Below are 24,875 nucleotides of genomic sequence, written 5' to 3'. Positions count from 1 at the left end.
TTTTGCATGATAATGCACCATCTCATGCTGCACATAAAACATCTGCATCTCTGGCTGATATGGGCATAAAAGGGGACAAACTTATGGTGTGACCCCCATGCTCCCCTGACCTCTACCCCATTCAGAACCTTTGGAGCATCATTAAAAGGATTGTCTATGATGGCGGGAGGCAGTTCACATCTAAGCAACAGCTCTGGGAGGGTATTCTGTCCTCATGCAAAACAATTGAAGCAGAAACCATCCAAAACCTGACAAATTCAATGGACGAGAGAGTTCAGAAGCTCCTTTCGAACAAGGGGTCCTATGTGAAAATGTAACATCACCTAGAATAAAGTTTTGAGTTGAAAACTGTTTGATTTCAGTTTCTAACAACCTGCTAATGCTTATAATTTCAAAAATGACCATTTTTTTGGTCTTTATTAAAATGAAAAGGTTGATCGAAAAGTTTGGGGGATCTAAGAGTGTGGCAACCCAGTAGTCATGATTACTTCGAATTCTGACAATATGAGGGTCATGCTGCAGGTAGTGCAGCAAGAAGGCACTTATGTGTCTTGCGCATCTCGGAGCCCCAAAATTATTTTCCGGGCTAGATGCAGCTAAAAATTATTATTAATTTTAAATCTGGTGAAGCTTTAGTATAGATGGCCTAATAGGATCAGTGCTGCACACTGCTACAAAGCCCAAATTATTTTCCAGTCAAGATACAGATAAACATGATTAGTAATTTTAAATCTGGTGGAGCTTATTATAGATGGCCTAATAGAATCAGTGCTGCACACTGCTACAAAGCCCAAATTATTTTCCAGCCAAGATACAGATAAACATGATTAGTAATTTGAAAGCTTAAAACGGTTGGTAGGGTGATTTTAACCAATCATCAAGCTTTTACTCTCCCCAGGATGACACAGGGGTAGAAAAGTCGTTTCGGATCCATGATTTGTTCATCTTTATGAACGTGAGTCTGTCTACATTATCAGTGGAGAGCCGCGTGCGCTTATCTGTCAGCACACCACCAGCAGCGCTGAACACACGTTCAGACAGAAAGCTGGCTGCAGAGCATGACAAGATCTCCAAGGCGTAAGTGGCTAGCTCCGGCCATTTATCCAGATTGGAAGCCCAAAAAGAGCAAGGGTCCAGTGACAGTCATGGCTTCAATGTTTACTTGGAGATACTCCTGTACCATCGTCTCTAGGCGTTGACTATGTGTCAGACTTCTTGTCTCCTGTGGCCTTGCAAAGGATGGGCTAAAAAAGTGGTGAAATGATTCCGCAAAATTGATGTTACCAGCAGATACTGTGGTTCTGTTACGGTTTGAGTGCTGAACACTTGACGGTCCCACGGTTGGCAAGTTGGAACTGTGAGATTCACTACGTGCACCACTGGTATTTTGTGGAAAAGCACATGTAAGATTCTGCAGCAGTCTCTGCTGATACTCCTGCATGCGTGCATCCCTTTCTATGGCAGGAATAATTTCTGCAAATTTACTTTTGTACCGGGGATCTAACAGTGTGGCAACCCAGTAGTCAGGATTATTTCTAATTCTCACAATTCGAGGGTCATGTTGCAGGTAGTGCAGCAAGAAGGCACTCATGTGTGTTGCGCATCCAGGAGCACCAAGTCCCTGTTGTGTTGGTGGCGAGGTAACAATCATGCTTCCTTCCTCTGTCCTCTCCCCCCAACCTCGCACAACAGAAATGTGATCAAGGTCTCCCTCATCTGATGAGTCTTCCATCAGTTCGTCCTCCACTTCTTCCTGGGCTCCTGCACCTTCCTCACTAGTTTGGCTGCTACCATGCGCCCTGGTAAAACCATCTCCCCCACCCTCACATGCCTGCCGCCTTGGTGCTGCCGACCGTCTAGCCCTTCCGCATACAACTCCTCCTCCTCTACTTCCTCCACCTCCTCTTGTGCCACCACCTGACTCCGAATTCTGTTTAACATGTGCTCCAGCATGTAAATCACCGGAATAGTCATGCTGATAATGGCATCGTCAGCACTAAACATCTTCGTCGCCATTTCAAAACTGTGCAGAAGGGTGCATAGGTCCCTGATCTGAGACCACTCCTCCAGCGTGATTTGCCCCACCTCTGGATCTCGTTGGCCCAGGCTATACGTCAGAACGTATTGCACCAGGGCTTGTCGGTGCTGCCAAAGTCGCTGCAACATGTGCAGAGTTGAATTCCACCGGGTAGGCACATCGCATTTTAGCCGGTGAAGTGGCAGGCCCAACGACTTCTGTAGAGATGTAAGTCGCTGAGCTGCAGGATGCGAACAGCGGAAGTGAGCACACAGCGACCGTGCCCTCTGCAGAAGGCCATCTAGTCTGGGATAGTGGGCTAAAAATTGCTGGACAACCAGGTTCAACACGTGAGCCATACAAGGCACGTGTGTGACATTGCCCCGGCGAAGGGCCGCACCCAGGTTTGCAGCATTGTCGCACACGGCCTTCCCTGGTTTCAGGTCCAGTGGAGACAACCATTCATGAAATTGGTTCTCCAGAGCTGACCACAACTCCTCAGCTGTGTGACTCACATTTCCCAGACATTTCAATGTAAAAACCGCCTGATGACGTTGAGCCCTACTGCCAGCATAGTAAGGAGGTGTGCAGGATCCCTTCTGCGCAGTTAGAAAGCTTGTGGCATGACCAGACAGGCTTTGGGTGCAGGTGGAAGACCGAGAGGAGGTTGAGGAGGCAGAAGCAGTGGAGGAACTTTGACATAAAGAGGATTGACGCACAACTCGTGGGGACGGCAAGACTTGGACAGCAGCCCCTTGTCCTGCTGTCACCATAGTTACCCAGTGCCCAGTCAGCGACATGTAACGCCCCTGTCCATGCCTACTCGTCCAAGTGTCTGTGGTGAAATGCACCCTGTCACACACAGAGTTTCTCAAAGAAGAGGTGATGTTGTGTGCGACATGCTGGTGGAGCGCAGGCACACCTTTCTTTGAGAAGTAGTGCCGACTGGGCATCTGGTACTGGGGCACTGCGACGGACATAAGGTCTCGAAAATCCTCTGTGTCCACCAGGCGGAAAGGCAGCATTTCTGTAGCCAAGAGCTTGCAGATGGTGAAATTCAACCTCTTAGCTTTCTCATGGCTAGGAGGAAATGGTCTTTTACTTGTCCACATCTGAGGGACCGAGGGCTGGCTATTGTGCTTAGACGGGGTTGATAAGGGTGTCCCCGGCAAACTGCCGGTCTGTGAGGAAGATGCAGGCGGACATGTTAGGTTGCCTTGATCCAAAGGTGGTGCTATCGATGTCGGACAGCGCTCAACACCAGCTGGTGTTACCACCTCCAAAGAAAATGATGACCTGCCAATCACGCTGGCTGTTGCGGGTAAAGAGGTGGCAGGTCTGCGCCCCAAAACAGGTGTGACTGCTGTCCCCCCAGTCACAGAGGATGAAGAGGCCGCGGATGCACAAGATATGGCAGACGGTGGTTGGCCCGGCCGGCTAGGCCGCATTGTAGCACACTGAGCTTCCCACTGCAACTTATGCTTCATGTCCATGTGCCGGTTCATGCATGAAGTACTCAAACTATGTATTTTTTGGCCTCTACTTAGCTTTTGCTGACAAATGTTACAGATAACACGAGTTGGGTCATCTTTATCGATCTGAAAAAATGCCCAGGCTATGCAAGGCTTAGCACCCATGCGACCTGAAGAGCCACCACGACTTGTGGTGAGAGGCAGAGTTGTGTTTGAGGATGCAGTTGTTGACGTGCTTCCAGTACTACGTCTCTGTCCAGGAAGGCGCAACCTGACCTCGTCGTCACTAGCATCTTCCTCCACCTCCTCTGCTGACCTCATCTCTTGGCTGACTGTGGGTTGACAGTAAGTGGGATCTCCAACCTCATCATCATCACCCTGTGCGTTATCACACCCGTCGTCCTCAGAGCCAACCTGTTCCTGCCCTGACAAAAAACTAAAGTTGTCGCTCCAATCAGGTATTTGAGTCTTATCATCGTCTTCCTCATTGTCTCCACCAACAGGAGTTACAGTTTGGGAATGAGGGTCTACATTATGGTCAGAACCTTCTGCGTCTGGTCCTGGATCCGACTCATAAAGATTCTGGGCATCAGTGCAGATCATTTCCTCGTCTGGATTCACAGAAGCGCTGGAGTCGACCTCTGATTCCCAGGCTATAGTATGAGTAAACAGCTCTGCAGACTCAACCATCTGTTCTACCTCATACTCAGACGGGCAGCTGGAGATTTGGGAGCTGTGAGGAAGCAAGTGCGATTGGGGTGACACCTTTGAGGACTGGAGTATTTGTGATGTTGAAGTTGATGTGGAGGAGAGCCCACTTAAAGGAGCACTTGATATCCGTTGAAGCACCTGCTGTTTTTGTGCCTCATCTGGAATTTGTAGCGATTGGCGTGGCCGTAAGAAAGGGATCTTATCACATTGTCCGCTAAAAGAAGTAGACATTTTAGTTTGGCTGGAAGATGGTCTTTCTTCTGCAGATGTTACTGTTGCTTTAACACCTACCCCACGGACACAACCTTTTTTCCCCTTCCCAACACGCCTATTCCCCTTTCCACCAGCAGCAGGCCTTTTTCCACTCATTTTGGTGGTTAACTAACTCTGGAGTTGTTTGCACAAAAAAACAATGGATGGGAACCGAGCAGAGCTGAGTGGCCAAACTGTGGTATTAGGCCAAAACTATTGGCTGGGATAGATGCAGAAAAAAATTATATTCAATTTGCAACCTGATGGAGGTCAGTATAGATGGACTAATAGAGAAAGTCCCACACACTGCTAGAAGGCCAAATATTTTTTCAGAGCTAGATGCAGATAAAAATTATTTTTAATTTGCAACCTGATGGAGGTCAGTATAGATGGACTAATAGAGAAAGTCCCACACACTGCTAGAAGGCCAAATATTTTTTCAGAGCTAGATGCAGATAAAAATTATTTTTAATTTGCAACCTGATGGAGGTCAGTATAGATGGACTAATAGAGAAAGTCCCACACACTGCTAGAAGGCCAAATATTTTTTCAGAGCTAGATGCAGATAAAAATTATTTTTAATTTGCAACCTGATGGAGGTCAGTATAGATGGACTAATAGAGAAAGTCCCACACACTGCTAGAAGGCCAAATATTTTTTCAGAGCTAGATGCAGATAAAAATTATTTTTAATTTGCAACCTGATGGAGGTCAGTATAGATGGACTAATAGAGAAAGTCCCACACACTGCTAGAAGGCCAAATATTTTTTCAGAGCTAGATGCAGATAAAAATTATATTCAATTTGCAACCTGATGGAGGTCAGTATAGATGGACTAATAGAACAAGTCCCACACACAGCTAGAAGCCCAAATATTTTTTCAGAGGTACTGTAGATGCAGATAAAAATTATTTTTAATTTGCAACCTGATTGAGGTCAGTATAGATGGACTAATAGAGAAAGTCCCACACACTGCTAGAAGGCCAAATATTTTTTCAGAGCTAGATGCAGATAAAAATTATATTCAGTTTGCAACCTGATGGAGGTCAGTATAGATGGACTAATAGAGAAAGTCCCACACACTGCTAGAAGGTCACATATTTTTTCAGAGGTAGATGCAGAAAAAAATATATTCAGTTTGCAACCTGATGGAGGTCTGTATAGATGGATTAATAGAACAAGTCCCACACACAGCTAGAAGCCCAATATTTTTTCAGAGGTAGATGCAGAAAAAAATATATTCAGTTTGCAACCTGATGGAGGTCAGTATAGATGGACTAATACAACAAGTCCCACACACAGCTAGAAGCCCAATATTTTTTCAGAGGTAGATGCAGAAAAAAATATATTCAGTTTGCAACCTGATGGAGGTCTGTATAGACAGACTAATACAACAAGTCCCACACACAGCTAGAAGCCCAATATTTTTTCAGAGGTAGATGCAGAAAAAAATATATTCAGTTTGCAACCTGATGGAGGTCAGTATAGATGGACTAATACAACAAGTCCCACACACAGCTAGAAGCCCAATATTTTTTCAGAGGTAGATGCAGAAAAAAATATATTCAGTTTGCAACCTGATGGAGGTCTGTATAGACAGACTAATACAACAAGTCCCACACACAGCTAGAAGCCCAATATTTTTTCAGAGGTAGATGCAGAAAAAAATATATTCAGTTTGCAACCTGATGGAGGTCTGTATAGATGGATTAATAGAACAAGACCCACACACAGCTAGAAGCCCAATATTTTTTCAGAGGTAGATGCAGAAAAAAATATATTCAGTTTGCAACCTGATGGAGGTCTGTATAGATGGATTAATAGAACAAGTCCCACACACAGCTAGAAGCCCAATATTTTTTCAGAGGTAGATGCAGAAAAAAATATATTCAGTTTGCAACCTGATGGAGGTCTGTATAGATGGATTAATAGAACAAGTCCCACACACAGCTAGAAGCCCAATATTTTTTCAGAGGTAGATGCAGAAAAAAAAAAATTCAGTTTGCAACCTGATGGAGGTCAGTATAGATGGACTAATACAACAAGTCCCACACACAGCTAGAAGCCCAATATTTTTTCAGAGCTAGATGCAGAAAAAAATTATATTCAATTTGCAACCTGATGGAGGTCAGTATAGATGGACTAATAGAATGATGCTATGCCCAAAAGATTTTACTTCACTAGGTGCAGTAAAAAAATTGGTATTCTATACACAGGTGGTATATCTTGCAACACAGATAGGCTACTCCACTGACTAACACACTCTGCAATAGGCCAAAAAGGATTAGCTTTGCTAGATTCAGCCAAATGCTGTGAAAAAAACTTGCACAGCACTGGCACAGACCTGCCTGGCAAAAACTGATAGGAACTGATGTAACCTAGTCCTGAAAAAGACTCCAATTACAATTAGTCTTTACTCCCACAATCTATCTATTTAAGAGCACAGACCTGCCTGATAAAAGTCGTAGGAAATGCTGTAACCTAGTCCTTAAAAGGACTGCAATCACAACTATTCCCTACTCCCAAGCTATCTGTAGATTTGTGCGAAAATTGGCTTGAAATTAACAAGGTATAGCGCACACAGCAACAGCGGTGCCGTCTAACACGCAGCTGCAGCAGTGAGAAAATGGTGGCGACGGGGAAAATGGCTTGGTCTTATAGGGCAAGGACATGTGACATACACTGCCAATGACACATGCCCTTGCTTGTGTGAAAAAAAGCACTTCGCTCCGTGTGTGCGCTGCTGATAGGCTGACAGATTGCACCTCCCCACTGTAAATGCGGGAAAGAGAAAAAATTTGAGATCTTCATTGTTCCTGCAGAGATCCATCCCCTGCCCCTCCCCCCACCCTCCTGTACACTCAAACTGCGTATTAACATTAATTTTCATCATTACTGAGAAAAAATCCAGTTATGATTTTGGTGCACGAACAGTTATCGAACATAACCTCAAACAGCCGAATTTTTCTCAAATTGTTCGTGTTCGCCGAACGGCTCGAACACCGCCCAAAACAGCTCGAATTTGAGATTGGCGAACAGTTCGAGTAGAACAACGCTCATCTCTAGTTAGTAGGCCTTGGATGCCCTGAAGTCACAGCTGCTCTAATTCCGGCGAGCCAGCGGAAGGGTGAGACTCTGTCTTTTGCACCATCTTGTGTATTTGCTGGGACTGTCCTATTTATTATTGTCTGTTTGGTGGTTCAATAAAGTATTGCCACACTGTTTTACCCTACCCTATGCTGTTTCAGTAATATTATGCCCATGGGGAAGGAGTGTGGGAGTTCAATGGGATAATGGGATGAGCCCTGGCCCATGCGGTCTATCTAAAGACAGCCGGGCCAGTGAATGAGACCACCCACAGACCCTCGTGTCTTCACACTCCCCCCCCCCCCCAAAAAAAAAGAAGATTTGGCCCAGGACTTTCCCAGTGATTGACAAGTTCCTCCCATAGCGTGAGACTTGGAGCAGTGTTGAGACAAAGATCTAACTATTGTTGTGCCAGAGTCACTGGTATGGTATATGAAGGGAGGTATGTGTCACACTGGTTGCTAGCCTATGTGAACTAGAACCAATAAACTTTCTGCCAGCATTTTATATGCTGGGGGGTTAACTCTTAAAAAGCGTGGTTTTATCGGAATGAAATAGAGATGGGAGGGATTTCATTCCCCATACCTCCACCTCAGGGTGTGGCTGAACAATGTTTAAATGTTCAGTCCTGGTTTTTTTTCTCTGTTGTGAGTTTGTAGTGGCAAAGACTCCAGACTGGAAGACCACAGCTCAGAGAGGAGCTGAATGCTGGGACTACAACCTGTGTTGCTAATCCCACACTGCTATGGACTGTGCTTTCGTTTATCTTTTGTTTTGTTGTTTTGCCAGTAAGGCTGTGTTTAGTTTTGCTGGAGCTGCGGAGCTTTATGCCACTAAATAAAGCCTGCAGAGAAAACACGGTTCCTGAGTCTACTTCCGGAAGCGACCGAGTGAGGCGTCTTATCTTACCACAGCTGGTGGAGAATGCGGGCAAGATTCCAGGAACACGTGTACCTGCTACAGAGACCGGTGGATGTCTTGGGTGAAGGCTGCCAGCCAGCAGGAGACGTCCGGCACCATGGAAGAGCTAATTAAGCACCTGGTGCAGAGCCAGCAGACCATGCAGTAGCAGCACTTGCAGAGCATGCAGCAGAGAATGCAACAGCAGCACCGTGAGCAGCTACAGCAGCAACAAGAGACCACTAAGCTGCTGATACAACAAGTTCAGCTCCAGAAACAGCAGCAACAGGATCAGCATCACCAATAACAGCAGATCGAGTTACTTTTAGAGGTGATCCGTGGCAAGGCGACGGCTTCCGTCAAGTCCAAGTGATGATGCATACATCAGGAAGACGGTAAGGAAAGCGTTACAGAAGATGACCCCGGGGCATGATATTGAGGTGTTCCTGACTGTTTTTGAGAGGGTAGCGGAACGGGAGAAATTGCCGCTGGAGCAGTGGGTGGAGGTTCTGGCGCCATATTTGACTGGGGACCCGCAGAAGGCTTATTACAATTTGACATTACAGGACGCAAAGGAATATGCCAAATTAAAAACCAAAATATTGGCACGCTCAGGAGTGACTATGTCTGTCAGAGCACAAAGGGTCCACCACTGGGCGTATGCTGGCGACAGACCTCCACGCTCACAAATGTTTGACTTGTTACATCTTGTCCAGAAATGGCTGCAGCCAGAGTCTTCCTCTCCTGCCCAGATGGTTGAGCGTGTGGTAATGGACAGGTTCATCCATTCCCTACCCAGGCCGGTGCAGACCTGAGTTGCCCAGGGCGACCCTCGGAATGCAGACGACCTCATAGGTCTGGTAGAGAGATTCCAAGTGGTCGAAAAATCCCTGGGGATACCCGAGATAGCCAGCTCCCCTTACTGGAGTGCCCAAAAGGGAGTGGGTTCACCACGGAAAGGGTTAAGAGCCACAACTGGGGGGCATTCCACTTCCACTGAAGGGGCTGCAAGGTCTGTTGTGAAGGATGTGACCTGTTGGCGATGTCGCAATCCGGGACACGTAGCCACCCAGTGTCATACGTCTGCTGAGCCAATGGACTGCAGTCTAGGCAGACGATGTTCATACTATGCTTACCCAGCCTGCAGTGTGGACTGTCAACCCGGCGAGGGGCCGCAGGTGTTTGCCGTGTCCGTTAAAGGAGTGATGAACCTGGGGCTATTGGACTCCGGGATTCTGGTGACCTCGATCAGTGCCACCCTTCCCCACCAGCTGATCCCCGCCAGATCTTTGGGCATCCGCTCCATACATGGGGATGCCAAGAACTACCCGGTGGCCAGAGTGACAGTCGAAACAGACTGTGGCGCCCAATCCCACGAGGTCGGGTTGGTCAAGGACCTGATACATTCCATCATATTGGGGCGTGATTTTCCCTTGTTCTGGGATTTGTGGGGGAAGGGATCCAGACTCCATCACGGAGACAAAAGCCAGGACCCTAGAAATACCTCGGTCGACATTGGAAGTGGATCGGTTTCCACTGTGTGTCCTTGTCGGTGAGGAGGACGAGACTGTGACTGAGGAGGCCGACCTCCCTGAGTTAGAGGTGCCCGGAGAGAACTTTGGGGCAGCTCAAGTTCGGGACTTGACCTTGAAAGGGGCGTGGGACAATCTTACGGTTTGTAATGGTGTTGCCCAAGAGTCGGGGGCGGTACCCACACTTTGCAATTCAGGGGGTACCAGGTAACCAAACTGAAAGGTGAATAGGTAGTGGAACAGCTGTTAGTTCCTGGGCCATACCGTTGGAGGGTATTAGACATGGCCCACTCACATATTCTGGGGGGGGACACCTAGGGGTTGAAAAAAACTCAGGAGCGAATAGTGAGGAGGTTTTATTGGCCAGGATGCTACCGGGAGATCTTAAACTATTGTAGGTCCTGCCCCACCTGCCAGATAACCGAGCCCACCTCGCACGTCCGTAGTCTCTTAGTTCCACTACCTGTGATAGAAGTTCTCTTTGAGAAGATTGCCATGTACCTCGTGGGTCCCTTAATTAAATTGGCCCAGGGCCATCAATACATCTTGGTCGTCATGGACTATGCGACCCGGTACCCCGAAGGGGTACCCTTACGGAACTTAGCTCGGGAACTTGTCAACATCTTTGCTAGGACCGGCCTGCTGAAGGAAATCCTGATGGACCAAGGAACCCCATTCATGAGCAAGGTGATGAAGGAGCTGTGCAAAGTGCTTTAGATTACTCAGCTGCGAACCTGCGTTTGCCATCCGCAAACTGATGGCCTGGTGGAGCGCTTCAATAAGACCCTGAAAGCGATGCTCAAAAAGGTCATTGAGAAGGATGGTCGAGACTGGGACTACTTGCTTCCGTTTCTACTTTTCTCCGTCAGAGAAGTTCCCCAAGCCTCCACTGGCTTCTCTCCATTTGAGCTTCTATATGGCCGGCATCCAAGGGGTCTCCTAGACATCTCCAAGGAAACCTGGGAGGCCGAGATCACGCCCCACCGGAGATAACATCTGCGTGACAGCATGGAAAATCAGGGATGTTTTTTGGCGCGAACAAGTCGGAACCCCGAATACGAACCCGAATTTGACATGCCGAACAAATTCGCTCAACACTAACCATGACCTTGACCTTCTTTTTTTCCGGCAGTAGACAAGTCTGCTTTCTTGCGCTCAAGTCCTAAGAATGACTGAACCCTCTGTGGTTCCAGTTTTGATTTTTATAGGTTTAGCAGTCATCCCAGCCTGGTCAGAATGGTTCTGATTGTTATCAGTTGACAACTGCAGTGCTCTATTGACCTGCCTACCACTAGAATATCGTCCAAGTAGAGGATTATTAGGGTATTCTGCTACCGGAGATGCGCTGCAACTTCTATATAATTTTTGTAAATACCCTCAGAGCCATAGATAGGCCAAAGGCTAGCGCTCTGTACTAGAAGTGCCCGACTTGTTCGTTTATATACAAGGCCACCCTCAAGAATGTCTGATCTTCCATATAGATTGGGATGTGTTCATAGGCGTCCTTCACATCTAGCAATCTCATATAAAACACTCTGGAAATAGCATTTTATGGTCTCCATTTTGAAGGGCCAGTAGACTAGAAATTTGTTCACCCCTTTCTTTCAGGTTCACTATGGTCCTGAAGGTGCCATCTGTTTTTTTTTATTAGGAATAGGGGGAATAGAATCCCTTCCCCTGCTCCTGCACTGGCACCTCCGGGAAATTCTCTTATCTCCTGCCTAGTCCAGTATATCATCTAGTGCCCGTCCGAAGAGAAATTCTCCTTCGCATGGAATTGGGCATAGCTTGACCTTGGACTGAACATCCCCCGGCCAGCTCTTGAGCCATAGTTCTCTAAGTGCAGCATTTTATAGGTTTGCCGATCTGTTTGCAAACATCACTGAGTCTGTCGAGGTGTCTGCGAGGAAAGTAGCTGCACCTTGAATTATATCCTTAGGGACGTTGTTCTTAATCTTATCCTCTAACTGCTGTAACCAAATCATCATGGATCTGGCCATGCAGGTTGCCCAAACTGCTGGTTTTATTGCCCCTTCTGAAGACTTCCATATCTGCTTCAGATACACATCCACTTTTTTATCAAGAGGATCTTCAAAGGGCAGGGTAGATCTTTTGGTTGACTTGGCCACCGCCATGTCTATTTTAGGGGTTTTGTCCCACATGGCTGCTTCTTCCTCATCAAACAGACATCTGCTTTTGGATGACGAGGGCAGTGGATCCCTTTTCTCAGGCTTCCTTCATTCCCTATTAATGAATATTTAAATTTTCTCACTAACCGGAAATATGCAATTTTTCTTTTATTCCAAACCCCCGAAACATAATGTCCTGGACTGTTCTTGGGGTTTTAGTATCTGACATGCCCATAGTAGTTCTTTACCAATATATCTGTGTCTTCCGTAGGAAAACACTGCCTACCCCCTGTATCACTATCAGAGGATGAGGAAGAAGAGGAGTCCGATTCGTCTCTATCCTCAGATATTACAGACTCTTCTGAATCAGCGGCCTGCTGTTTGGGTCTTTTCTCCCTTTTACCACTTTCCTGCTGAATCAGTGAATTAATGGAGTCTGTAACTTCTATCCTAATTATGGATTTAAAATCCATGGCAAAGTTGGGGGTTTCTTCAGAGGTGGTCTTCAGAATAGAAGAATCTCTTCATATATGTGCTGGGTAAGTTATCGCCGCACAGTCTTTATCTTTTAGCTTGGCGCTACACTTCTTAGTCCCCTCCTAGCAAAGAACTCCAGCATATCCATGGCATCAAGAGGAAAGCTGCCGGCCTCCACCATCTGGTGGTCAACCGTCCACTATATACCGGAGGGACGCCACAGCTCCAGCGTCTGCTGCTGACCTCCCCCCAGAAATCTCGCATTATTTCCGGGTCAGACTTTTCCTTCCAGCGAGCGGTGTGAAGGGAGCATACCGGCGAGCCCTGTGCATAAACAGCCCCTGCATTTTACTGCCGCATTGCTTTCTGGCACACTTCCTCAGCAGGGCGCGCTAGATATCCCACTAGTGCGCCTCGCGCTTGCGCAGATCTGGGTTGACATAACTCCAGCTCACTCAACACGGGGCACGCCAACCACGTTCAACAAAGTGGTCATGCAACTGCACACCCCAACGTCCTGGCCAGCGGTCGTGTCTCCAGATCTGTCAGCATCCCAGATCCTTGCAGACACCAACCAGACTTGGGTAAGTTCAATTGTACCGTTACTTTACTCTCTAGGTTCCTTCAAGGACCGGAAACCATATTGATGAAAAGGAGAGGTACCACCCTTTTGTTCAGTAGGTTTCCTGTCCTTGATTAGTGGATACCCTCTCTCTCAGGTGGTGCTGTCATGGGAGAAGGGGAAAAACAAGACTGACCACAAGACCATCACAGCCATCTACACATCATAGGGGAGATCTCATGACACCTTCTCTCCATCTACCTGATGATCCTGAGGAACATTGGGGTCTTCTTGTTTACAGTCCTGTGGAAGAAGAGGACGGGGACATCTCTCTGGTGTTGTCCTCTTACTGGATAGATCTGGAGGAAACACATACAGGGACTGAATTCATTCTTTACATACAGATAATTATAGGCCGTGTGTATTTAGTCCTGTCTATTACCTGGTGATGTGAGGGGCTGGGGAACCTCCATCATGACGCCCTTGTACAGATCTTTGTGTCCTTCTAAATACTCCCACTCCTCCATGGAGAAATAGACGGCGACATCCTGACCCCTTATAGGAACCTGACACATACAATGATACCGTCATCCCCCCGATCCCTCCATAGCGTTACTGTATAATGTCCCAGCATTCCCAGCAGTGTCACCTCTCCAGTCAGCAGCTCAATCATCTTGTAGGTGAGTTCTAGGATCTTCTGGTCATTGATATCCTCATGTATCAGGGGGTGAGATGGAGGTCCTGTGATTGGGCTCAGGGGTCTTCCCCATCCCTCAGACACAGGGTCCTGACAGCGCTCACTAGAGGTCTTCTTCACTACTGTGTAATCCTGGTTATGGAGAGACACATTATTAAATCTCCCTCCAGACATTTCCAGAGTCCTCACCTCTCCAGTTCTGTCCATCTGTTATTCCCATAGATAAGAATGATGTAATGTGACGTCATCAGAATCTCTCACCTCTCCAGTAAGCCGGAAGAGGATCTCTAGGGTGAGGTGGAATATCCTCTCCGCCATCTTGTCTCGCTCCCTATCCTTCGAGGAAAATTCTCTTCTATAGAAGATCTTCACTGAGAGGATCCGATATTGTAGAGACCTGAATGAGAAGAAGATGAGAAGATGTAACGTCATCAATAATTCTATGTAATAATACAATCACTGATTCCGGTATAAAGCAGTAATCTGTGGATCTGATCCTGGATGATGCCGGAAGAAAAAGAAGAAGTGGATTTTTATGGCGGCCATTAATGAGGTTTACTTTGTCAGCCGTACGGCTTCTGGCCTCACTCTGTTGCAGCCGTACGGCTTCTGGGTTCACTTTTTGCAGCCCTATGGCTTCAGGGTTCACTTTTTGCAGCCTGTGGGCTTCGGAGGTAAATCTCTGTGTGTTTTCTCTACCACTGGGAACCTCCTATATATTACATAAAAACATTCCTGAAAACCCCTTTAATCTGACTTTATAGAAAAAGTCTCTATCCGGCTACTGTCCTCCCCTCATGAATCACAAAATATGCCAAGTGTGAACAACTCCTGTCCCCAAATGAGGACATGCAGGCGATCAGTTGATAGTCGGGGGTCTGGCAGTGAATACCCTCAGCAATCAGCTGTGTTTTGCTGGACGTAGTGGCCTCTCCAGGACACATGTGGTATTACATGGTGCTCTTTCAGAATAATATGTAATATGTAATACATGATATCTTGAAGTCTTCCAGAAGAAGATATTGGCAGACAGGTAATGACTTATTACCTACCAGCCATTGTCTCCTTTATCACTCGCTAGTTCTTATACACATTTGGATGATGTCACATCTTCGTTGGAAGCCGTATTAGGAACCTCCATCGCAGATTTTATCATACAGGACGAGTTCTCAGCCAACAGCTATTTGGCCATTGTTCACATGACGTAAGCCTATGTTATATACAGCAATATGCAGCAGGATACACGAGATCCAGGGAAATATCCAATCGCCAGAAATGGGGTCAGGAAGGAATTTTTTTCCCCCCTGAATCAGAATTCTTTTGGGGGGGTTTCTTTGCCTTCTTCTGGATCTTTGGGTCCCACTGACTCTCAGGTGGTCCCCAATGACCGCAGCTCGTTTTGTGGTCTCCACCGGGGCCAATCTGAGAGTGACTGTGACCATAGTTTAATTTCTTAAAGGACCAGTAATATTTTCATTACAATGTTGCTTACTGCTATTTCAATAAAAAAATTAATTATATATATATATTGTTTTGTGTGTTTTTTTTTCCTGGATTTCACCTTACACAGTGAGAATGATAAGAGTAATCACAAAATATGGGGGCTCCATACACAGAGAGAACTCTGGTACCAAATTCCATGACAATTGTTCTGGGGTTTCGTCTGTGATGGAGCAGTAACATTGTATCCAGGACGTCGTACACACCATGCTACAGAAAGAAGACTGAAGAACGGGACGCAGCCGCAGAATACAGGAGACACAGGGTCTTGTGTAACAGTAAAAAACAGGAAAGATGTTCAACAAGTGGCCGGGGGGCTCCAGGACCAAACCAGGAGGGAGGCCTCAGTCATCAGTGGCCAATATTCCCATGAAGTGGCCACATTTACCAACCGTTCTGCAGCCACTCGTTTACCTTTGTCCAACACCTCCGTCGGTCCTTGCAGTTATTAGGCTACCACTGAAATGCTTTTCTGACTACACACAGACACGTACATAGAAACCGTGCATGGCGCCATCACCGTCCACAACCAGAGTCCTGGTCCAGACCAGTGGCCTTTCCAATTCAAGTCTACTTGGGTTTAAACAAGGGTCCTGTCTCTAAGAGAACCATGTGCTTGCCACTTGGAACAGCAGTAATACAGTAACACCAGGTTAATATTCTTCGGGCACAGAGATGCACAGACAGTGAACCCTCTTAAAAAGAAGAATTGGACTGACATTCCCTAAGCAATAAGTACCCACACAATTGGAGGGACAGATTGCTAGCCCTTGCTGCACCATGGTGTATGCCCAGTGGTGGCCACTCTTAGTCTAAGTTGGCTCTTCAGATTGCATGGTGATAAAGAACCTGAGGGCCATATACCTTCAAGAAAAAGATCTCATAAGGACACGTTGCCTTGAATTGTGAAGAACACAATAATGTTTTCCATACAATTCTATTGTGTTCTATTCAGGATATATTAAAAAAAAGTCTGATGCTTAGAAGTTATAAAATGAGGTCAATACAACCTCAGGTGAAGAACAACACATCACAAATTACACCAGGTCATCGAATATTTACCAAAAAAATAGACTTAAATGCAGAAACAGTGTGTGAAAAATTAAAGGGGTTGTCCAATGAAAACAAGCTCCAATCTACAGGAACCTTCATCCCCTTTAGATTGGAACGGTGGTACGCATGCTAAAATGCTGCTCCATTCATTCTATATGAGGCGGCCATGAAGTGCACCCGACTTAATTGGACAGATGAGACAGAGTGGCCTTACAGAGAAGGGTCCTTGGATTGGACGCCGAGTTACGGACCCCAAAGCAGCACTGAATATGATGTACTAGTGGGAGTCACGAGTGCAAGGGTTCAAGGGCGCCAGTAGTGGAAGACAGTGCGCGAAACCGAAGAACAAGTAAGCAGACCTGCTGATCAGCACTGCAGTGCTGAGGCCGAGTTATGGAGAAATAGGGAGCGACAGTGCGCCTCACCAGTCCTGGAGTATATTACAGAGGAAGGATACTGTGTGGAAAATGCTTCATACTGTAAAGGAAACGTCCAGAACACTTTGTGCCCCGCGATATCCCTTGTATGCCGGGACGTTGCTAGGGTCCTAAAAGATCAGGGGCCAAAGCCCCAAAGTAGGTGCTTCCCCATACAACCTCCCAGCCACTTAAAAGAGGACCTATACATATATAATTACAGTACACCATTGTTGCTAACCTAAAATACACAACTGAAAGACCAATATTCCCAAAATTACTTCTATACAAGGCAATAATAATCCCGCTAAACAATGCCCTCTACCATCAACACTACACAGTGAGTGCATAGTATTATGATATGACCATTGCCTCTACATAAAAAACACACTGTACAAAGACCATCTGACTTCTCACATTTCCAGCACCATCCCCATCTATTCCCACCCTGCACAACCTCCCCATGCTGCCTGCTCCTCCGACATGGAATAGGAACCTCAATACTTCAAAAATTATGTCATTACTATGATTACCCTCCACCAATTAATGCTACAAAGACTGTGTGCCAGATAGAGGGGACCTATCAAAATAATAGCGTCCCATAGAAAGTAGTAAAGACCCCACTGTGCTGCCTAGCAAGTAATAATGCCAGATATGCTCTTATGAAAGTTTCAATATCTGAAGTGTTCCCTCCAAGCAACAAATACCGTTGAGTATCCCCTATAAGTAATAATGCCCCCTTAAAGCCACAATCAAACTACACCCAACTACAAAGTTCTTCTTCAAGTCTATGGACGATGATTTCGGGGTGGTGAAAGAAGAAATTTCTGATGATGCACCCATTTAAAAGAAATAATGTCCAGAGTGCCCCCATAGCACCCTGTATAGTGTATGATAGTCCCACAGCTCACTGCACACTGTATGATGGTCCCCACAGCTCCCTATTCACTGTATGATGGTCCCCACAGATCCCTCTACACTGCATGATGGTCCCCACAGCTCCCTAGACACTGTATGATGGTCCTAACAGCTCCCTACGCACTGTATGATGATCACCACAGCTCCTTAGATACCGTATGAGGGTCCCCACAGCTCCCTAGACACTGTATGATGGTCCCCACAGCTCCCTATGCCCTGTATGATGGTCCCCACAGCTCCCTATGCTCTGTATGATGGTCCCCACAGCTCCCTACGCTCTGCATGATGGTCCTCACAGTGCCCTATGCACTGTATGATGGTCTTCACAGCTCCCTATGCATTGTATGATGGTCCTCATAGCTCTCTACGCACTGTATGATGGTCCCCGCAGCTCCTTATGCACTGAATGATGGTCCCCACGGCTCCTTATGTACTGTATGATGGTCCCCGCAGCTCCCTACGCTCGGTATGATGGTCCCCACAGCTCCCTATGCACTGCATAATGGTCCCCACAGCTCCCTATGCCCTGTATGATGGTCCCCACATCTCCCTATGCACTGTATGATGGTCCCCACAGCTCCTTAGGCACTGTATAATGGTCTCCACAGCTCCCTATGCATTGTCTGATGGTCCCCACAGCTGTATACGCACTGTATGATGGTCACTGCAACTCCTTATGCACTGTATGATGGTCCCCACGGCTCCTTGTACACTGTATGATGGTCCCCACGGCTCCTTGTACACTGTATGATGGTCCCCACAACTCCTTATATACTGTATGATAGTCCCCACAGCTCCCTACGCTCTGTATGATGGTCCACACAACTCCCTATGCCCTGCATAATGGTCCCCACAGCTCGCTATGCCCTGTATGATGGTCCCCACATGTCCCTATGCACCGCATAATGGTCCCTACAGCTCGCTATGCACTGCAAAATGGTCCCCACAGCTCCTTATGCACTGCATAATGGTCCCCACATCTCCCTATGCACTGTATGATGGTCTCCACAGCTCCCTATGCATTGTCTGATGGTCCCCACAGCTCTCTATGCACTGTATGATGGTCTCTACAACTCCTTATAACTGGCATGATGGTCCCTACAACTCCCTATATCCTGTATAATGGCCCTCACAGCCCCATATATACAGTACTGTATGATGGCCCCACTGCCCAATATATACTGTATGATGGCCCCCACACCCACTTGTACATTATATTATGGCCCCTACAGCTCCCTTTATACTGTATGATGGCCCCACAGCCCCTTATAAACTGTATTCTGGCACCCACTCCCCATTTTATATAATATGATGGCCCCACTGCCCCTCATATATAGCATGATGACTCCTATAGCCCCTTATAGTATGATGGCACCCACACCCCTTATATATACAGGTGCATCTCACTAAATTAGAATATCATCAAAAAGTTTATTTATTTTAGTTCTTCAATGCTGAAAATGAAACTCATATATTATATAAAGTCATTACAATCAAAGTGATCTATTTCAAGTGTTTATTTCTGTTAATGTTGATGATTATGGCCAGGGGCGCACATAGAAATCATGAGGCCCCATAGCAGAAGCTCTAATTGGACCCCCCCCACCAAAAAAATAAAGAAATATTTGTCTGTGTCACAGAAGAGCCGATCTCACAACTTTCCAGCCTTTACTTCGTTTTTCTAATGTTCCTCCTACTGAAGTCCTAGATCCCTCTTTCATTGCCCCCATGAAGTATGATGCCAATAAAAGTGCCCCCCAAACACAGTATGATACCCCCATGGTGCATTCCTCCACATTAGCCTCTACATGAACAGTATAATGACCTTATTGTACCCCACTTCAACTCCCAAGGCAAAGTATGGTGACCCTAACACAGTATGATTCACCCAACTGTGACCCCCACACAGCCCTCCATACAGTATAATGGGCCTACATACAGTATAATGGCCCACACTAGCCCTCCAAACAGTATAATGGCCCCACACAGCCCTCCAAACAGTATAATGGCCCCACACAGCCCTCCAAACAGTATGATGGACCCCATACAAACCTTCACACCGTATAATTGCTTTCATACAGTATAACAGCCCCCCAAATAGCCCCCAAAATATCATAATGGCCCCACATAGACTTCCATATAGTATAATATGCCACCCATAATCCTCCATATAGTATAATACACCCTCCAAAATCCTCCATATAGTATAATGCACCCCCCATAATCCTCCATATAGTATAATGAACTTCCCATGGTCCTCGATAGAATATATTGCACTCCCCATAGTCCTCCATACAGTATATTTCACACCCCAAAGGGTAAAATGCAGCCCCCATATAGTATAATGCACCACACAGTCCTGCCGTATTATGGGCACCACGTACTCACTGATTTTAAAATACCGTATGTTTTAAATAAGACGACCCGAGTATAAGCCGAGGCCCCTAATTTTACCACAAAAAAACTGGGAAAACGTATTGAGTTGAGTATAAGCCTAGGGTGGGAAATGCAGCAGCTACTGGAAAATTTCACCATCCTGGTATGTATGGCACCCCTCATCACCAATCCTGGTATGTATGGCACCCCTCATCCCCCAATCCTGGTATATAGGGCCCCCCTCATCCTCAATCCTGGTATGCATGGCACCCATCATCCCCCAATCCTGGTATGCGTGCCCCCCCCTCATCCCCCAATCCTGGTATTCGTGGCCCCCTCATCCCCCAATCCTGGTATGTGTGGCCCCCTCATTCCCCAATCCTGATATGTATGGCCTCTTCATCCCCCAATCCTGGTATGTGTGGCCTTCTCATCCCCCAATCCTGGTATGTGTGGCCCCCTCAACCCCCAATCCTGGTATGCATGGCCCCCTCACCCCCCAATCCTGGTATGTGTGGCCCCATCACTGCACACTGCCTGTCATCACTGTATTCCTGTGACAGCCAGCCTGTTGCTAGTGTTCATAGGAGATCGTGATTTCTGCTATATATAGCAATGCTGTATATAGCACAAGCAATCAAATGATTGCAGGTTCAAGCCCCCTAAAGAGACTAACAAATACAGTGAAAAGTAAAAAAAAATGAAAAAAGTATAAAAGTTCAAATCATCCCAGTTTTCCCCCCATTAAAAATTAAGAAATATAAAACATTTAAAAAATACACATATTTGGTATCGCTGCGTTGGTAAAAGTCAGATCCATCAAAATATAAAATAAATTAATCCATTTAGTATACGGCGTAACTAGAACATTAAATAAAATGCCAGAATTACAGATTTTCAGTCGTTGCAACAAGAAAAAAATATATCATAACAGACAATCAAAACATTGTATATACCCCAAAATGATATCAATATAACCATCAGTTTGGGGTGCAAAAAACTAGCCCTCACGCAGCCCCATTCCCGAAACATGGAAACGCCACGGCTTTCGGATCTCGGAAAGTGGCGACACAAGCAAATTATTTTTATTATTTTTTTTACAAATTTCTGAATTATTTTTCATCACTTAAATATAAATCCTATAAATCGTCACTTAAGTAGAACAGATGAAGCTTTACTACCTCCTGCTCCAGTTCCAGCACTTCACCGCTGCCGCTGATCTTTAGTCACTGGCTTCAAGGGTGACATCATGACTGCAGCTCTGCAGCCAATCACTTGGCTCAGTGGCCACGCTGACAGAGCTTCTAAGCTCAGTGATTGGCTGCAGCAATGATGTGTGCTGAAGTTGACCCATCACCCCTGCAGCCTGTCACAATAGAGCACAGGAAGCGCTGAAGATCCAGAGCTGGAGCAGCAGGAGAAAGTAAAGCTCTGTGTGTTTTCTCTACCACTGGGAACCTCCTATATATTACATAAAAACATTCCTGAAAACCCCTTTAATCTGACTTTATAGAAAAAGTCTATATCCGGCTACTGTCCTCCCCTCATGAATCACAAAATATGCCAAGTGTGAACAACTCCTGCCCCCAAATGAGGACTTGCAGGCGATCAGTTGATAGTCGGGGTCCGGCAGTGAACCCCCTCAGCAATCAGCTGTGTTTTGCTGGACGTAGTGGCCTCTCCAGGACACATGTGGTATTACATGGTGCTCTTTCAGAATAATATGTAATATGTAATACATGATATCTTGAAGTCTTCCAGAAGAAGATATTGGCACACAGGTAATGACTTATTACCTACCAGCCATTGTCTCCTTTATCACTTGCTAGTTCTTATACACATTTGGATGATTTCACATCTTCGTTGGAAGCCGTATTAGGAACCTCCATCGCAGATTTTATCATACAGGACGAGTTCTCAGCCAACAGCTATTTGGCCATTGTTCACATGACGTAAGCCTATGTTATATACAGCAATATGCAGCAGGATACATGAGATCCAGGGAAATATCCAATCGCCAGAAATGGGGTCAGGAATGGTATGTGTGGCCTTCTCATCCAACAATCCTGGTATGTGTGGCCCCTCATCCCCCAATCCTGGTATGCATGGCCCCCTCATCCCGCAATCCTGGTATGTATAGCCTCCTCACCCCCCAATCCTGGTATGTGTGGCCCCATCACTGCACACACAAAAAATAAACACTTATACTCACCTTCCTTCCTCACCTCTGCTCCAGAGCTGCTGTCTTCTGTCTGCCAGCAGCTCATGTTGGTATCTGAGCAGCGCGTGCTCCTAGTTGCCGAGGTGAGCTGCTGCTGCCGGCATATTCACTCCTCTCCACGCTGGGACTATGAGCGTTGACAAGAGTGAATATGCATTCTCTTTAGTAGCGGGCACTGTAAGCAGGAGCCACGGCTCAGCGCTCCTCCGTGCCCGCTACTAAAGAGAATGAATATTCCCTCTTCTCCACGCCCATGGAAGTGGAGAAGAGGGAATATTCATGTCCCTTTAGCAGCGGGCACACGTGGTAGCTACAGCAGCCGCTACTGCGTGTGCCCGCTCCTCCGTCGCCGCAACCTCCTACCCCCCCAATACTCACCTATCCTCCTCGCTCCCCCGAGGCTCACGGGCCCCATAGCAGTGGTGTGGCCTGCCACCATTGGCGGTACGCCACTGATTATAGCTTACAGCCAATGAAATCACAAAAGTCATTATCTCAGTAAATTAAAATACTTTATAACATCAGCTTGAAAAATGTTTTTAAAATCCGAAATGTTGGTCTACTGAAATGTATGTTCAGTAAATGCCCTCATACTTGGTCAGGGCTCCTTTTGCATCAATTACTGCATCAATGCGGCGTGGCATGGAGGCGATCAGCCTGTGGCCCTGCTGAGGTGTTATGGAAGCCCAGGTTGCTTTGATAGCAGCCTTCAGCTCGTCTGCATTGTTGGGTTTGGTGTCTCTCATCTTCCTCTTGACAATACCCCATAGTTTCTCTATAATAGATTCTCTATGGGGTTAAGGGCATGTGAGTTAGCTGACCAATTAAGCAGAGTGATACTGTTGTGTGTAAACCAGGTATTGGTACTTTTGGCAGTGTGGACAGGTGCCAAGTCCTGCTGGAGAATGAAATTTCCATCTCCAAAAAGCTTGTCGGCAGAGGGAAGCATGAAGTGCTGTAAAATTTCCTCGTAGATGGCGGCGCTGACTTTGTTCTTGATAAAACACAGTGGACCTACACCAGCAGATGACATGGCTCCCCAAACCATCACTGATTGTGGAAACTTCACACTAGACCTCCAGCAGCTTGGATTGTGACCTCTTCACTCTTCCTCCAGACTCTGGGACCTTGATTTCCAAAGGAAAATTGGAACTCTGGGATCTAATGGATGGTGTCAGTGACTGCCTTCTTGGCATTTGTCAAGTCAGCAGTCTTCCCCATGATTGTGGAGCCTACTGAAACAGACTATGGGACATTTTTAAACACTTAAGAAGCCGTTGCAGGAGTTTTTTGTTAATTATTCTAATTTACTGAGATAATGACTTTAGTGTTTTCATTGGCTGTAAGCCATAATCATCAACATTAACAGAAATAAACACTTGAAATAGATCTCTCTGTCTGTAATGACTCTATATAATATAGGAGTTTCACTTTTTGTATTGAAGAACTCAAATAAATTAACTTTTTGATGATATTCTAATTTAGTGAGATGCACCTGCATATGATGACTGTTGCCCCCAGTGGAATATATGCGGTGTCTATTTTGGGATATTTTAGTACACCCATGATGATACTATAGACAGCCATTATACCTGGAATGGCCCCTTCCTTGCGTGCCTTGCTTTTTTTCGCTTACACGTCTAACAATCACATATGTGTTGTGTCCCTTCCCCCATCATCCTATTTTTCTATTGCTGAATAAATATGATAGATTTTATACTCCCTGGACTCCTTTGATGGTCTTTTACCCTGCGGGGTTTTCTCTCATATATGGACTCGCTGTGTGGTGGTGATGGTAGAGGACATTGTGTAGCAGGATCATTTTTGCCTTGTATAGTAGTAATTTTGGGAATATTGGTCTTTGTATAGTGTATTTTAGATTAGTAACAGTGGTATACTGTAATTATATATGTATAAATCCTCTTTTAAGTGGCAGGGAGGTTATAGGGGAAACGTACTTTGGGGCTGGGGTCCCTGATCTCTTAGGACCCTAGCAACGCTCCTGCACTGGGGAAAAGCAGGGTCTGGAGGCCACTTTAATATCATCATTTTATGGATATGACGCCAAAGAAACTAATGAAGTGCTTTGCAAAGTGCCATAATTTTCACAATTCTGAAAACAAATTGTAAGTTTAGTTCCACTATAAGTGATCTTAATTCTGTTATGAGAGCTAACCTTCTGAGACAATTTATCAATGCGGTGTGTGAATTGTGACATTAAGCTTTGCTACATCTATACATAGTGAAGTTCAGGATCAAAATGCTGCAGGTCCCATCTCTTCTACAGAACAATCCCATGGAAATTAAGCTGATCATTTTATCAGACGGGATAATTAGAACTTACCTGGTTGGATCCTTTGTTTCTGGTGGTTTCTTTCCCAGGTCGTCATTAAGGCCCTTTACAATAAGCTCCAAAAACTCATCGGACTTTCTGAATCTTTCAAGCGTTTTCTCCATCACAGAAAGGACAGAAAGGACGCGCTTATCCTGGCAGAAGAGAATCACAGATATATTGTTCTACATCTCCCAGATGTTTGGATTTATCTACAGACTAAT

General features: G+C 45.9%; 1 protein-coding gene across 1 annotated transcript in view; it reads right to left on the bottom strand.

Moving 5' to 3' along the window:
* The window catches only part of LOC141201569 (uncharacterized), a 57,929-nt gene that overhangs the window by 13,233 nt on the left and 19,821 nt on the right, over positions 1-24,875 (bottom strand). The window contains exons 3-6 of the mRNA XM_073663561.1: positions 24,664-24,806; positions 14,097-14,232; positions 13,788-13,967; positions 13,581-13,704 (exon numbers count right to left, since the gene is read on the bottom strand). Coding sequence (XP_073519662.1) covers positions 13,581-13,704; positions 13,788-13,967; positions 14,097-14,232; positions 24,664-24,806 — 583 coding nt within the window. The remainder of the gene's footprint in view (positions 1-13,580; positions 13,705-13,787; positions 13,968-14,096; positions 14,233-24,663; positions 24,807-24,875) is intronic.

This window comes from Phyllobates terribilis, unplaced genomic scaffold (genome assembly GCF_046119375.1).
Source record: "Phyllobates terribilis strain yellow unplaced genomic scaffold, ASM4611937v1 Scaffold_119__1_contigs__length_5224398, whole genome shotgun sequence".
In the NCBI taxonomy this organism is placed as follows: domain Eukaryota; kingdom Metazoa; phylum Chordata; class Amphibia; order Anura; family Dendrobatidae; genus Phyllobates; species Phyllobates terribilis.
Note: the sequence above shows the minus strand (reverse complement) of the source record. Positions and strands in the feature narration are given on the sequence as shown.